Source organism: Ochotona princeps, chromosome 1, assembly GCF_030435755.1.
Source record: "Ochotona princeps isolate mOchPri1 chromosome 1, mOchPri1.hap1, whole genome shotgun sequence".
Lineage (NCBI taxonomy): Eukaryota > Metazoa > Chordata > Mammalia > Lagomorpha > Ochotonidae > Ochotona > Ochotona princeps.
The window spans coordinates 120257415-120270112 of NC_080832.1; the positions used below are offsets into that span (position 1 = coordinate 120257415).

At 48.4% G+C, this 12698-nt stretch overlaps 1 protein-coding gene across 6 annotated transcripts in view; it reads left to right on the forward strand.

Annotated features, from left to right (window-relative positions):
- The window catches only part of RIPOR2 (RHO family interacting cell polarization regulator 2), a 218556-nt gene that overhangs the window by 182023 nt on the left and 23835 nt on the right, over positions 1 to 12698 (forward strand). For 5 of the 6 annotated variants that reach the window (XM_058667368.1, XM_058667360.1, XM_058667357.1 and 2 more), the window contains exons 9-13: positions 3381 to 3424; positions 4523 to 4648; positions 4832 to 4980; positions 6440 to 6569; positions 9872 to 10537. In XM_058667368.1, the coding sequence (XP_058523351.1) occupies positions 3381 to 3424; positions 4523 to 4648; positions 4832 to 4980; positions 6440 to 6569; positions 9872 to 10537 (1115 nt within the window). Of the gene's footprint in view, positions 1 to 3380; positions 3425 to 4522; positions 4649 to 4831; positions 4981 to 6439; positions 6570 to 6965; positions 7116 to 9871; positions 10538 to 12698 lie in introns of all 6 variants that reach the window. The other variant, XM_058667377.1, reaches the window with a different exon arrangement.

Sequence of the window (12698 nt, forward strand, 5' to 3'; positions counted from 1 at the left end):
CAGGCAGAAAGCTCAGCTGGACAAGAACTGTGGAGAGCTCTCATTGGAGCAAGATGAGGAAGAGCAAGGAATCCAGGCTAAGGAAGTGCCCCGGAGCCCTGGCTGTCACGGGGAGCGGGGGTGAGAGACACAGTTCCTTAGGGAAGACTGATTCTCTGCCCCAGCTGTGATGCTGGTCAAGTTCCAGGCACATCCAGAATGCTGTGCTAACCCCACGGCTTCCGGCCTCTCGAGAAGGAAGAGCGAGCAGTGAGTTAGGACACTCTGCTGCCTGTCCCTGGATCCTTAGGGCCTGTGAGCTCTTATACCTACAGCAGGCAGTGTCGTTCTTAGAAAACTATTAGAGAACTGGAAAAAAAATGAGGGAAAATATTCTTAAAAAAATTTTTTTTGCGATCTATTTATTTGAAAGCAAAGTGATGAAGACAGCCAGATGTTCCATGCCCTGGTTCACTCCCCATGTAGCAGCAATGGCCAGGGTCAGGCCAGGTGGAAGCGAGGAGCCTGAAACTCTAGCCACGTAGCCCACATGGGTGGTAGGGGCCACTGGGGCCATCTTCAAGCACTGTTTCCCTAGGCATATTAGCAGGCAGCTGGATCAAAAATGGAGCAGCTGGGAGTTACACCAGTGCTGTGTTTATGGGATGCAGGTATCACAAGCAGCGACACAGCTTAATCCACTGATGTACAACACAGTCCCCGAGAGAACCTTCTTCTGATAGAATGGTGACTGGAAGATGAAGATGGGGGGCTGCAAGCTGGGGCATCTGGGCCCTCCGCATGAGGTTGTGGGAGAGCCTCGGTAGCGTTAATACAGGACCACGAGTACAGCAGCACCCCCAAAGGCACAGCAGGTGCACCATGAGATAAAATCCCCCAGTTCCCACCTATCGCCAAGAAGGTTCTGGGTGGGGGGTGGGAGGGGTGTCAGAAGGAAACCTTGCTAGACACGCCAACACTAATCATGAAACTGCTGATGTATACCCAGCTTTCTCCAGCTGTGAAGATGCTAACAGAACCCAGACCAGAGCCTGAAACAGACCTGTGGGGCCTCTCAGGCCATCACAGCCACTGCCCACCACACCACTGTCAGTGCTGGTCCCACCCGGGACCACGAGAGCCTCTGTAAGCCACAGTGCCGTCGCGACACTGCCTTGCTCTGTTACCTCTATACTCAGAGCAGTCCCAAGATATGTTGCTTTAATAATACGAATACAGATACAATCATCTCTACTAAGTACCTTTCTCCCACTTGGTTAAGCGCTTTAGACATGAAATTTCTGGTAATTTTGAAAAGAAAACAAACTTTTTAAAGCTTTTCCCCTTTACTCACCTTTACCTAGCAGTAATACTAGGTCAGTTTCATTTTAATCAGACTCTCATTGTCATCGGGCGAATAAACAGGCCATGATTAATCCCAAGCTAATTTGTTGAGGTTTTTCAGAAAAACACTTTGGATGTTATTAGAATTAGCTTGTCTAACTTTGGCTTTATATAAAAGCCAGCCGATTATGCCTTCTTTCAGAAGCTTAAAAAAAAGTAAATGCTCCAAAAGTTATTAGTGAAAATAGGCTTCTAAATCTGCACTTATTTCAGTTAAGTGGCTTGTTAGGTTCCAATTAACAGTGAAAGCTATTGCAATGTGTACCTCCCAGGAAGGCCTCCGAGTCGGACTGGTGAGCTGCTGCCATCTACTGACAGGGATGGTTACTGCAGGTGCATTTTGAAGCCTCCATTGCCCTTGGCCATCACATTATTACCAAGGCTGCTGACCGAAGGCAGAATTCACCATGGCCCCATCCCCCTTGTCTTTGGAACCTATGAAATCCCTGGGTAAACAGGTCTTCTTGACTTTTTAAAGTAGTGACTTCTGCTTTTAAAAATTAATAAACAGGGCCTGGCGCGGTAGCCTAGCGGCTAAAATCCTCCCCTTGCACATACTGGGATCCCATATGGCCACTAGTTCTAATCCTGGCCGCTGAGCCTCCCATCCAACTCTCTGCATAAGTCTTGTTAAAAATTAAATAATACTCCCCCAACTAAAACCACAGATCATCAGCTCCACTAATGCTAACCATTAAGTCCAACTAGTGTTCCCACACATACACTGCCAGCCAGCACAGGTACTGCTTTTTATCTTTCTTTTTCTTTACTACAAAATAACTACATAATATTTTTAAGAATTGTATTAACTTTCTCTGTAATCCCATCCTACTGTCTCTGTTAGCACTTCGTATTACGGCATTAAATAGTGCCTTTTATTAAAATGTCACTCTAAATGCTTATGCTAGAATTTTAATTTTTTTCATGAAATTTTGTTGGTCTTCTCATCAGAAGAGTGAAAACTGACAAAAGTTCTTTGACATTGGTGTTAAACTTGCTGCTTGATTAAACATGCACGTGTCCTGGCTTTGCTCTGTGGTTGGTACCCAAGCAGCCGACAGATGCTGAGGCAACTGATGGTCGTGAACGTGGGCTTCCGGTCACCTTCTCTTGGCGAGCGGCCTCCTTCACCATGTCCTGGTCATTTGCATGCCTCCCTCCTGCATCTTTAGCCCTGCCGGGCAGATGGCTGACATTCTAGAGGGCCTGCAGAGCGCACATATGCTCGGGCCGGAAGCACCTGTGCCTTTGTTGCATTGACCAATTCTGTGGTCCGAATGTTTCTGGCCTCTGTCAGACCATCATTCACATGAGACAGAAAGACTTTGGATTTCAGCTGTGTAAGTAGTGTGTTCTCACAACAGTATGCATTTGGCATCAGGTGAGACACTGCTTGGGACACCTGCGTCCCCTAGCAGGTGGGTGACTCACCGCTGGTGAGAGTCCTGGTTCCACCTCTTTCCAGCATGCCCTGGGAGACAGCAGGTGGCGGCCCAAGTACTCGTGTGCTGCCACCCACGCGGGAGGTCCAGATTAAACTCTGGCATCCCAGGTTTGGCCTGGCCCAGCCCTGGTTCTAATAGTCATTTGAAGATGTGTACCTGTGTATGTCTTTCAACTAATTAAAAGTAAATACAGAAAAATACCTTGAAAAAGAAATTGCTAATCTTAGATCAGGAAGAAAAACAAGGGAGCCATTTCCCCCCATGGGAGGGTGCTGGGGAGAAAACAGAGTGAACCTTGCTGCCCTAACATCCTGACCTTGGGACTTGCTGAAGCATACTGCGCTCTCACCTCCCCCACCTAAGCGGCAGTCCCTGCTGCAGGAGGCACCTGCCCCTTCCCTGTGTGCTTGGGCCAGAAGGGCCTCTAGCCATGGCACATGCCATTCCTAGAAAAACTACTCCCCTACAGATGCATTATGAGTTTTCACAAGGACTGACATTCATTTGAGTTTTGCTGTGTCCTGGAACTCACGCCCCACTGTTTGCTTGCAGGCCTGGCCGGCTTTGCTCGTCTCTGTCCCGGAGATCAGTATGAGGTAAGTGCCATGGTGGCAATGTGAGTGTGCGAGCCAAGCACCCGAAGGGCAGGGCCACACGAGGTTATTGGGCCTCTTACAGTGTCTGCTGCTTTTTTTTTTCTTTTCTGTGTTAAGCCAATGAGAAGCTTTGGAGATTGGTGCAAGACCTTCCCTGCTTTTTGACATTATGGTCACATTCACACTCACTATTATCATGAGAAGTAGTAGTGCTAGGATTACTAAGAAGCTGTTATTGTTTTGGGGCAAACCTTTATAATGCAGATATTCTGTCGCCTCATCCCTAACTCCTTCTAAGAAAGGACGGACATTGCCCTCTGTGAGCATCGCACTGTTAGTAACACTGGGACTTCCTGTTAGTAACACTGGGACTTCCGCTCCTGGGATCTGTTCTGCAATCTGTTTTTAGCTGAGTGCCCAAGTATTATTATTGATAGGCTTTTGAAGAAATGATCTATACATAATTTTATTCATATATATGAACATATACATATATGACATATATTTTTTTAAAACATTTTTTTTTCTGGTTCAAGATCCAGTCTCAAGTCGTTACTGAGAAGTAATATTTGTATTTTTCTTTATAAAAACACACTGCAAAAAGTAAAAAGTCTTTTCTGCTCTCTAAAGGGAACTTGCATGGTAGTTTCATTGATCCATCTCCTCCAGAACCTGTATCTTCCCTGACAGCCCAGGACACCTACCTGTCTTCTCCCCAGACCTCAGGTTTTCATTCTTGCCAGCTGACTGCTTAGCAGCTTTTGACTGATGGCTTCTTATCTCAGCAAGGAGTAGGGGCAGGTGGAGAACTAGTCCTAGTGGCTGCCCTATTGATGTAGAACTAGCAAGAGAAGCAGCTGTCTGTCAGGAGCCCCCAGTGTCTTGACCTTCTGCTAAGGGAAGTCTCCCCACCCCCTTCTCCCAGAAGCAGAATCAGTTGCCTTTGAAGGCTCTTCCCTTTCATCCCAGCTTCTAAGAGCCAGAATGAGGGTGCGGTAGCTGTCACCTTTTTTTCCCTTGCCCTTCTGATGTTGAGGTTTGTCTTGGGGAGGAGAATCAAGAGGCCAGTGGGACGTGAGCCATGTGATGTCTTCTCAGATTTTCATGAAGTATGGCCGGCAGAGATGGAAGCTGAAAGGCAAGATAGAAGTGAATGGCAAGCAGAGCTGGGATGGAGAAGAAATGGTTTTCCTGCCCCTGATAGTTGGGTTCATTTCCATTAAGGTACAGTATTGTCATTGCCTTTATTGGTCATTCCTGGTGCCTCGGTTGCTGATCCACTAGCGGGAAGCTTTTCCCATGACGGCTGCCACTGCTCTTCCATCCAGACACTTCTCTGTGCTGCGCAGTCATTACTAGGCAACTGTTCTCATGTGCGTGCCCTGCACCCTTCAATCTCTCTACCAGGTCACGGAGCTCAAAGGGCTCGCCACACATATCCTCGTGGGCAGTGTGACCTGCGAGACCAAGGAGCTGTTTGCAGCCCGGCCTCAGGTGGTGGCTGTGGACATCAATGACCTCGGCACGATCAAGCTGAACCTGGAGATCACCTGGTAGTAAGTGACAGCTTTGATGTCATCTTGTCGCAACAGGTGGCACTGACCAGTGCCGTTCCTCAGAGTGGTCACACGGACCACCAGCCTCACCAAGGCCGTTAGAACAATTGATGCTGTCTTGGTCTGTTGTCCCATATGTAGCCAAAAAAAAAAATCCTGAGATCAAATCATATACAACGGATGGAGGACAATGGAAGTGGAAGCTGAAAGTTTAAATGACATCATTCAGGCTGTGGGCAGGCCTTATGGAGGACAGAGGAATGATCTGCTTGGGAAAGAGATGGGCCTTTATAACAACTAGGGGAAGAGATGCTCTCCAAGGGCCCCATCCCAATAACCTGAGGACCTCTAAGCAGGTCACCTCCCAACAGCACCACCCAGGGCACTCTCAAACTAACATCTAAACCAGAGCACGCATTTCCCAAGACAGATTCCTCCATCACCTCTGTAATACTACCGCATCAGGGGCCCAGATCCAACACAGGAAATTTGTTGAATAGGTTCAAACCAGGTCCATGGAATGTGTTGATCGGAACATTTAGGGTCTCCTTTACAAATTAGTCTGTGGGAAAGCAGCAGAAGCTGCCTGGGCATCAGACCCTGCCAGTGCTCTTTGCCCAGAATCTGTGGCCCAGAATGGCCTAAGACCATTCTTGTTGCATGGACTGGATGCCATGTGAATCAGCAGCTCCACTGTGAACACACTACTCTTCCCTTCCCAGACACACGAGACCTGTGTCACCTGGAGTGAACGGGATGCTGTTTTTGAGAGCTTTTTCTTTTTCTTTGGAAGAACAGTAATCTGCTTTCCTTTTTACATTGTAAAAGTGTCTGCCCTTAAAAAGGCTCCTGTTTTTGCACCTGTTTTCAATATCTTTTTTTTTTTTTAAAGATTTATTCATTTTATTACAGCCAGATATACACAGAGGAGGAGAGACAGAGGGGAAGATCTTCCATCCGATGATTCACTCCCCAAGTGAGCCGCAACGGGCCGATGCGCGCCGATCCGATGCCGGGAACCTGGAACCTCTTCCGGGTCTCCAACGTGGGTGCAGTGTCCCAATGCATTGGGCCGTCCTCAACTGCTTTCCCAGGCCACAAGCAGGGAGCTGGATGGGAAGTGGAGCTGCCGGGATTAGAACCGGCGCCCATATGGGATCCCGGGGCATTCAAGGCGAGGACTTTAGCCGCTAGACCACGCCGCCGGGCCCTGTTTTCAATATCTTATTACGCCGGAGCCAACCTTCATGTGTTAATGTCCCCCGTGTTTATGGGGAAGCAGACACATCCAGATGATGATGATAAATGGTGCTGGAGGGTGTGCTGCCATGGCTGGCTCTTGCTGTAGTCTCCCATCCCACTCTCATTCCCCTCTGGCTCGAATGTATTTGCTGAACCTGCAGGCTGCTGGTGACGGGGTGTGAACAGCTGTGCACATGTGCAACCTGTTGTCTTGCAGTCCATTTGACGTGGAGGACACAACGTCATCGTCGGGTGCTGCCAACAAGACAGCAGCCCTGCACAGGAGGATGTCCATGTACAGCCAGGGCACCCCGGAAACGCCCACCTTCAAGGAGCACTCCTTCTTTGTAAGTCCTGTGTGATGTAACATGAGCCAGCACTTGCACCCAGGATTTGAAATGCCAACAGATAATGTCAGAGATGGTCCCTAATCCCTTGGTTGTATGATGCTTAAAGCCTGCCATAATCAATAATGCCCATGGGAAACCCATCCTGAGATGCCCTTAGCCCTGCACGGCAGGTGGCAGCCCTCCTGTGTCTGTCTTCTCCCCTCACCCCACTCTTCCTGTGGCTTGGAAGATCACCTGTGGTCTCTTCTGGACAGTCCCTGAGACAAGTCTCATAAGGAAGGGGAGATTGGTATTGGCCTCCTTGTTTGTGTCAGAAACACTGGCTAAAAAGCTAACCAGCACATGGTAACCTGATTCTGCCGCTAACTCCCTGTCTCGCTTTGGTTTCTGAAGAGGTGGCTGCTCCCTTCACCAGACAAGCCCCGCCGGCTGTCTGTCCTGAGTGCCTTGCAGGACACTTTCCTTGCCAAGCTGCACCGCAGCCGCTCCTTCAGTGACCTACCCTCCCTCAGGCTCAGACCCAAGGCCGTGCTAGAGTTTTATGTGAGTGGGGCCTGCCCCCGGGTGTGATGTGCTTACTTTGGGGCTGGTGCATGTGTGCTTAGCATGTCTCCTGTCTCATCATCCTCTGTCTGGCTCGCTCACTCACTGGCTGGGCAGTGGTCGAAGCTGTCCTGTCCTGGGTGGGGAACTCTGTCCTGCATGCACCTTGATTGTTCTCATGAACCCTCTGTTTGTGCAGTGATATTTCCTCCACTGTGACAGATATCTGTGGTGAGAAGATTTTCATTTTGTAAAAAAAATGACAGTGCACTTCCAGTCAAAGATGATTTTATTTTGGAAGATAAATTAGGTCATCACTGATATCGGCTCTTCCAAAACTGGTATTTGAGAACCTCAAAAGGATTAGACCAATTTCACTAGGACTCTTTTCTTTGTGAAGAAGTTCTTGGTCTGAGTTTACTGTGTCACTATATTTACACCCCTGCTCTTCATAAACTGATGAATGTGATCATTGAATGTCCAATGGGGAAAGGATAAAAAGTACAAGGGACTTCAAAAAGTTTATGGAAGAGGAAATTATGAAAATCGATGCATAGATCTCAAAAATTTCTTACTCCAAAATAAAATTGTCCCCTTTTTTCCAACTTATTTTTATTTTATTTGAAAGGAAGAGAGACAGGTCTTCCATCTACCACTTCATTCCTCCAAATGCCCATAACTGCCAGGCTTGGCCCAGGCTGAAACCAGGAGCTGACAATACAACCTTAGGCTCCCACAAGGGTGGCACGGATCCAAGCGTTTGATTCATGATTTGCTCTGCCTTGTAGGATATACGTTAGCAGGTTGCTGGAATGAAAAGTGGAGCTGACACATGGACCAGCCACTTCCTACTTCAGCATGGAATGTCAATATCCCAAGTATTGTCCCAAGCTATTGCATCAAACACCTACCCTTAACTTTAGCTTTTAATTCAGCTTTTCCACGAACTTAAGTACTCTCATCATTATATCTTATCTCTTGAATGAAAAAAATATATATATATGAAAAAGACCCGGCTAAATTCTGATGGATTTCAAATGAAAATAAAGAGATTATGTGAGGGAAATATACATGAAAACATTCCCCCCACACAGTGTAACTAACAGAGCTGTGTATGCTGAAGTAGCAGTATCTATGTATATTCATGTTCATATGTGCAGGTTGGAGGGTTCTGGTAGTACAGAGTAGGTAGAGATTTATTTAGTGTCATTTAAACAAGAACATGGCTAGATAAAGTCGAGTGGCTTCCCATGCCTGTGAATAATGCAAATGTCCTCATGGTGGCCATGCTGCTGGCCACAACCCACCCTCTAGGCCCCTCTCTTTCCTCTTCTCCTCTAAACTTGCCCCATCCTCCAATGCACCACATCCTTTGAAGATCCCATATCTTTGCACACACTGCTCCATCTAGGAGGTACTGCCTCCTCCTGTCCTCTGCCTTACCATTCTCTGAGCTGAAGCTCCAGGATCATTTTTCTCAGACAGCAGCAGCAGCCCTCCCTTGTTGGGACCCTCGCCTCAGTGACAACACACAGCTCTGTGCTGTGGTGTACCTGCTGACCCACTCCTCCCCTGTACGGCTCTAAGTCCCCTTGGACACAGCCTCTCCACTTACTCTTAAGTCAGCATTTCCTCTTTAGTGGGTGTAAATTGTATTTGGGAATGTGGGATTCTAGATGTGGGTGAGGAGGGCTTTGGAAGTTAACTGGGAATCTTGATTACACAGTGCCCCGGCCATTGATGCTGTGAGACATGCACACAGAAGGGCAGACAAGATGGAGTAGGTGAGGGGGTAAGGGGAGACCTAACCAGCAAGTCCAGCTCCAGGGGCAAAGAAAGGAGGAAGGAAACTGAAAGAAATGGGCTGGAAGGGAAGCGGGGGTGCATGCCCGGGCTTCGGGGGGATGGCATGGATGGTGATCACTAACACGGTGAAGAGGTCACTAGGTATTAGAAGGAAGGGCCTTCACAGAACATCACACACTAGGTGCAGACCACAGCAGGAGGGAGACTCCCCCAGATTTCTTCACACCCACATGGATGGAGTATTTCTGACCTACCTCTTCAGAGCTGGGAGTAGGGAGCACGGAGCCTACCCAAGATAAAGCCTAGGTGTGCCCTAGTCACCCCAAGAGCCCCAAGGTTGCCCCTGAAGGACTGATGTTCAGCTGACTAGTCGTCTATTTCCAGAGAAGCTCTACTGCTGGCCTGGTTACTAACTGACACATTTTCAAGAATCTGGGATTTGTGGGTAGAGAGTTTCAAACCATAAATGTTAAGAAATGAAACAGAAGATAGCATTATGCGTTTGCAGCAAAATCTCATGAATGAAGAGTCATATAACCATATAACAGTGTTTATTCCACACCCCCACCCCACTCCAGGGAAGCTGGGGGGAGCCAGGGGAACATTCCTCACCATAGCTGCCCACTCTGTAGGATCCCAGGATTTAGGAAACAAGCACCAGCCCTGACCTCCCATAGCCTTTTGTTCTAGAAAGAACAAGAAAAGTGTCATAACTTTAAATCCAGATTAACAGTGGAAATGGAGTTTAATGCCTGTATTCTTTTTTTTTGTATCAGATACACACACACACACACACACACACACAAGCAAATAAAATGCTCACATTTTGAGAGACTGTGGGTGTAAAACAATATTTAATTGCCTTCAGTTTTGTCTGAAAATAAATCATGCATGTTGGGTGCATCCTCTTTATTCAAAATAATACTGAGTGAGATGCCTTTTGTCCACAGTCAAATCTGCCCGACGACATCTTTGAAAATGGCAAGGCAACCGAAGAGAAAATGCCACTGTCTCTCAGCTTCAGCGACCTCCCCAATGGGGACTGCACCCTCCCCTCTGGCCCGGCAGGCTCTCCCGCCAGCCCCTGCCTGCCAAACCCTGAAATCACCATCACCCCTGCAGAGCTTCCCCCCAGCGAGGTACCAGATGACAACAGGTCAGCTTCTCCCAGGAACTCTGTGGGAGAAGGCTCTGAGCCCAAGCCTTCGCTGGGGGGAGATGTGGAGGTGCCCCAGCCACCTGAGGCTGGTGGGCAGGTGGTGGGAGCAGGAGCGGCGCCCGATCCCCTGTTCCTGGAGGACGCAGTGGCCCAGGCATTGCTGCGAGAGTCGGAGGAAGCCTCGGAGCTCAAGCCTGTGGAACTGGATGCATTTGAAGGGAACATCACCAAGCAGCTGGTCAGGAGGCTCACCTCGGCGGAAGTGCCCCTGGCCGCCGAGAGGCCATCTTTGGAAGGCTCTGTTGGTGGAGACTCGGAAGGTCTGAGGTCCTTTCTAGATGGCAGCCTGGAGGACGCCTTCAATGGGCTTTTCCTGGCGTTAGAACCGCACAAAGAGCAGTATAAAGAGTTTCAGGATCTGAACCAAGAAGTCATGCATTTGGATGATATTCTCAAAGTAAGTACATCTTCAGAGAGATTGGGTCAGATCCAAGACCAGCATGCTCAGAACAAAGTAGCTTTCTAGAAAAATCCCTCCCAAACACAAAATCGAAGAGTCATTTAAGTGATCCTGATCCTTAACGCCAATGAAACATATTCATTAATGCTTTCCTGATCTTCGAGGATCATCTTAAATTGACCAGGAGTTAAAAACTCTAAAGAATGTTTAAACTCCTACAGGCTCAGATGTCATCATTTGAACCCCAGACATGAAATGCTGGCACTTTGATTGTCACAGTCTCTCAGAAGTTACTGGGCAGGGTCCCTCCCAGGGTGTCAGAACTCCCCAACGGGTAACCAAGTCAGCCCACCCCAGTGGACAGCATCCTTGTCCCCTTGGCATGGCCTACCAGGGGGATCCCTTTCTCTTGGATTTGGCCCAAATCAGCAAGTCGGAATTTCAGATTAATTGCCAGTGAACAACCGTCCTTCATCTGCCAGAGGCCACCACACCCCCAGACTCCACCAGAGCCAGCTTCCCTGGAAGTGGGAGGGGGAGAAGGTGTCGTGAGGGGGCGGGTGGCCCAACCGTGAAATCGTTTTATCTACCTCAGAATGTGTCTGTCTCCAACCAGCATACAGATTAAATTTTGTTAAAACACCACAAGAAGATAGCATTTTTTTTTGTCTCGAATCTCACTGACACCTCTTAGATTCTTTGATTTGCTACTCTTGAGTTGTACAGTTCCCACACTGTAAGGCAAGCCAGGTCAAGAGGCAGCTGCAGAAGGCTGCTGCACCCCTGCACCCCTGCATATCCCTGCTTACAATGTGCTGCAGCTTCCCAGGAGCTTCTGAAACTGCATCTCCAAGGCTCTTCTGTATCCCTCCTACACAGTCAGATTGACCCAGCCTAGGGCAGGTGACAATTCAGGCCCTGACTTCTTCAGAACAGATTGGTTCCACTGTAGACTTGCTCTCTGGGATGTAGGCAGGCCTTGCATCTGCTCTCTAGAAAACCAGCTCAAAGGCATCCATTTCAGGGCTGGTGCCCGTAAGGTCACCTGTTTGGTGTCGCCTGGAATATCTTTTCTGTAGAAGTGAACTGACCCCACCTGATGGGAATACCTTAGAGCCAGTGGTGATGGCAGCTGCCACTTCCAGTCCTCCAGCAATCAATAGCTCAGTCCACCAGGCCTCACACAGATTCTGTAAGTCTTAGCAAACCCATTCATTTCAGATTTCCCTCTCCAGTATTAATTAGTTCAATCTTCTGTTCTACAGTTGTCCTGCTGCTGAAACCTTTGGCCCTTTTTTTGTTTGCTATAAAGTTATGCAGAATGGCATAAATGTGGGTTAAATATGGGTTGGCCCATTCCAGCTGCCTGTCCCTCTGAGCTTGAGCACATTGTTAGAGCTCAGGTCTGGGGCAATGGCTTTGTGTTCAGCCAGAATCATCAACTGCACAAAGCTTTCCCTTTCTCCCCTTGACACATTCCCAGGATGATAAATATCTTGAGGACCAGAAACTCCATGCTGCTGCGTGTTGGGTGGAGATTACTGAGGATGGACAAAGCAGCTGTCCTGTGAGCACTGGTACCACTTTGAGAGTCGAAAGCAGATCCCCACACAGCCATCCCTGCCTCACGCTACAAGATCAGGGCACGTAACTGCAGAGGACTTCTGTGCTTCTGCCTTGCAGAGCGCGTCCCCTTCAACCCATCCAGTGCCCTTGCCTATTCAGATAGAGTTCTATCCCTCTCATGCCCATAGCAACTGATGTTATTCTGTGATTCTTCTCCCCATGCCCAGCAAGATAGGATTTTCCAGACCACAGAATGGTCTTGGTGCCATCATTCCAGGGCCTGGTCAGAGAAATGGCGAGATTTGCTCCTTTCAAGTCAGAGCTTTGGAAAGAGGACTGCTTCCTATCACACCCTGCCCCCACCATCCTCCACCCCTGTGAGCATGCCATTTGTGTTCTGCTCAGGAAAAGTGATAGGCTGTGAATGCAACATTAAGATGTAGGACTTTCCCCTCATGGGGCATGGGCTTGGTGAAGGTGGGTAGTGATATTTCTTTTTCACCCTGAAGGACAGATTCTTTAGAGAACTCGCTCCTGTCTTAGGGCATTGAAGACCTTGACACTTGGAACAAGTGGCCCAAGAACTCTTCCA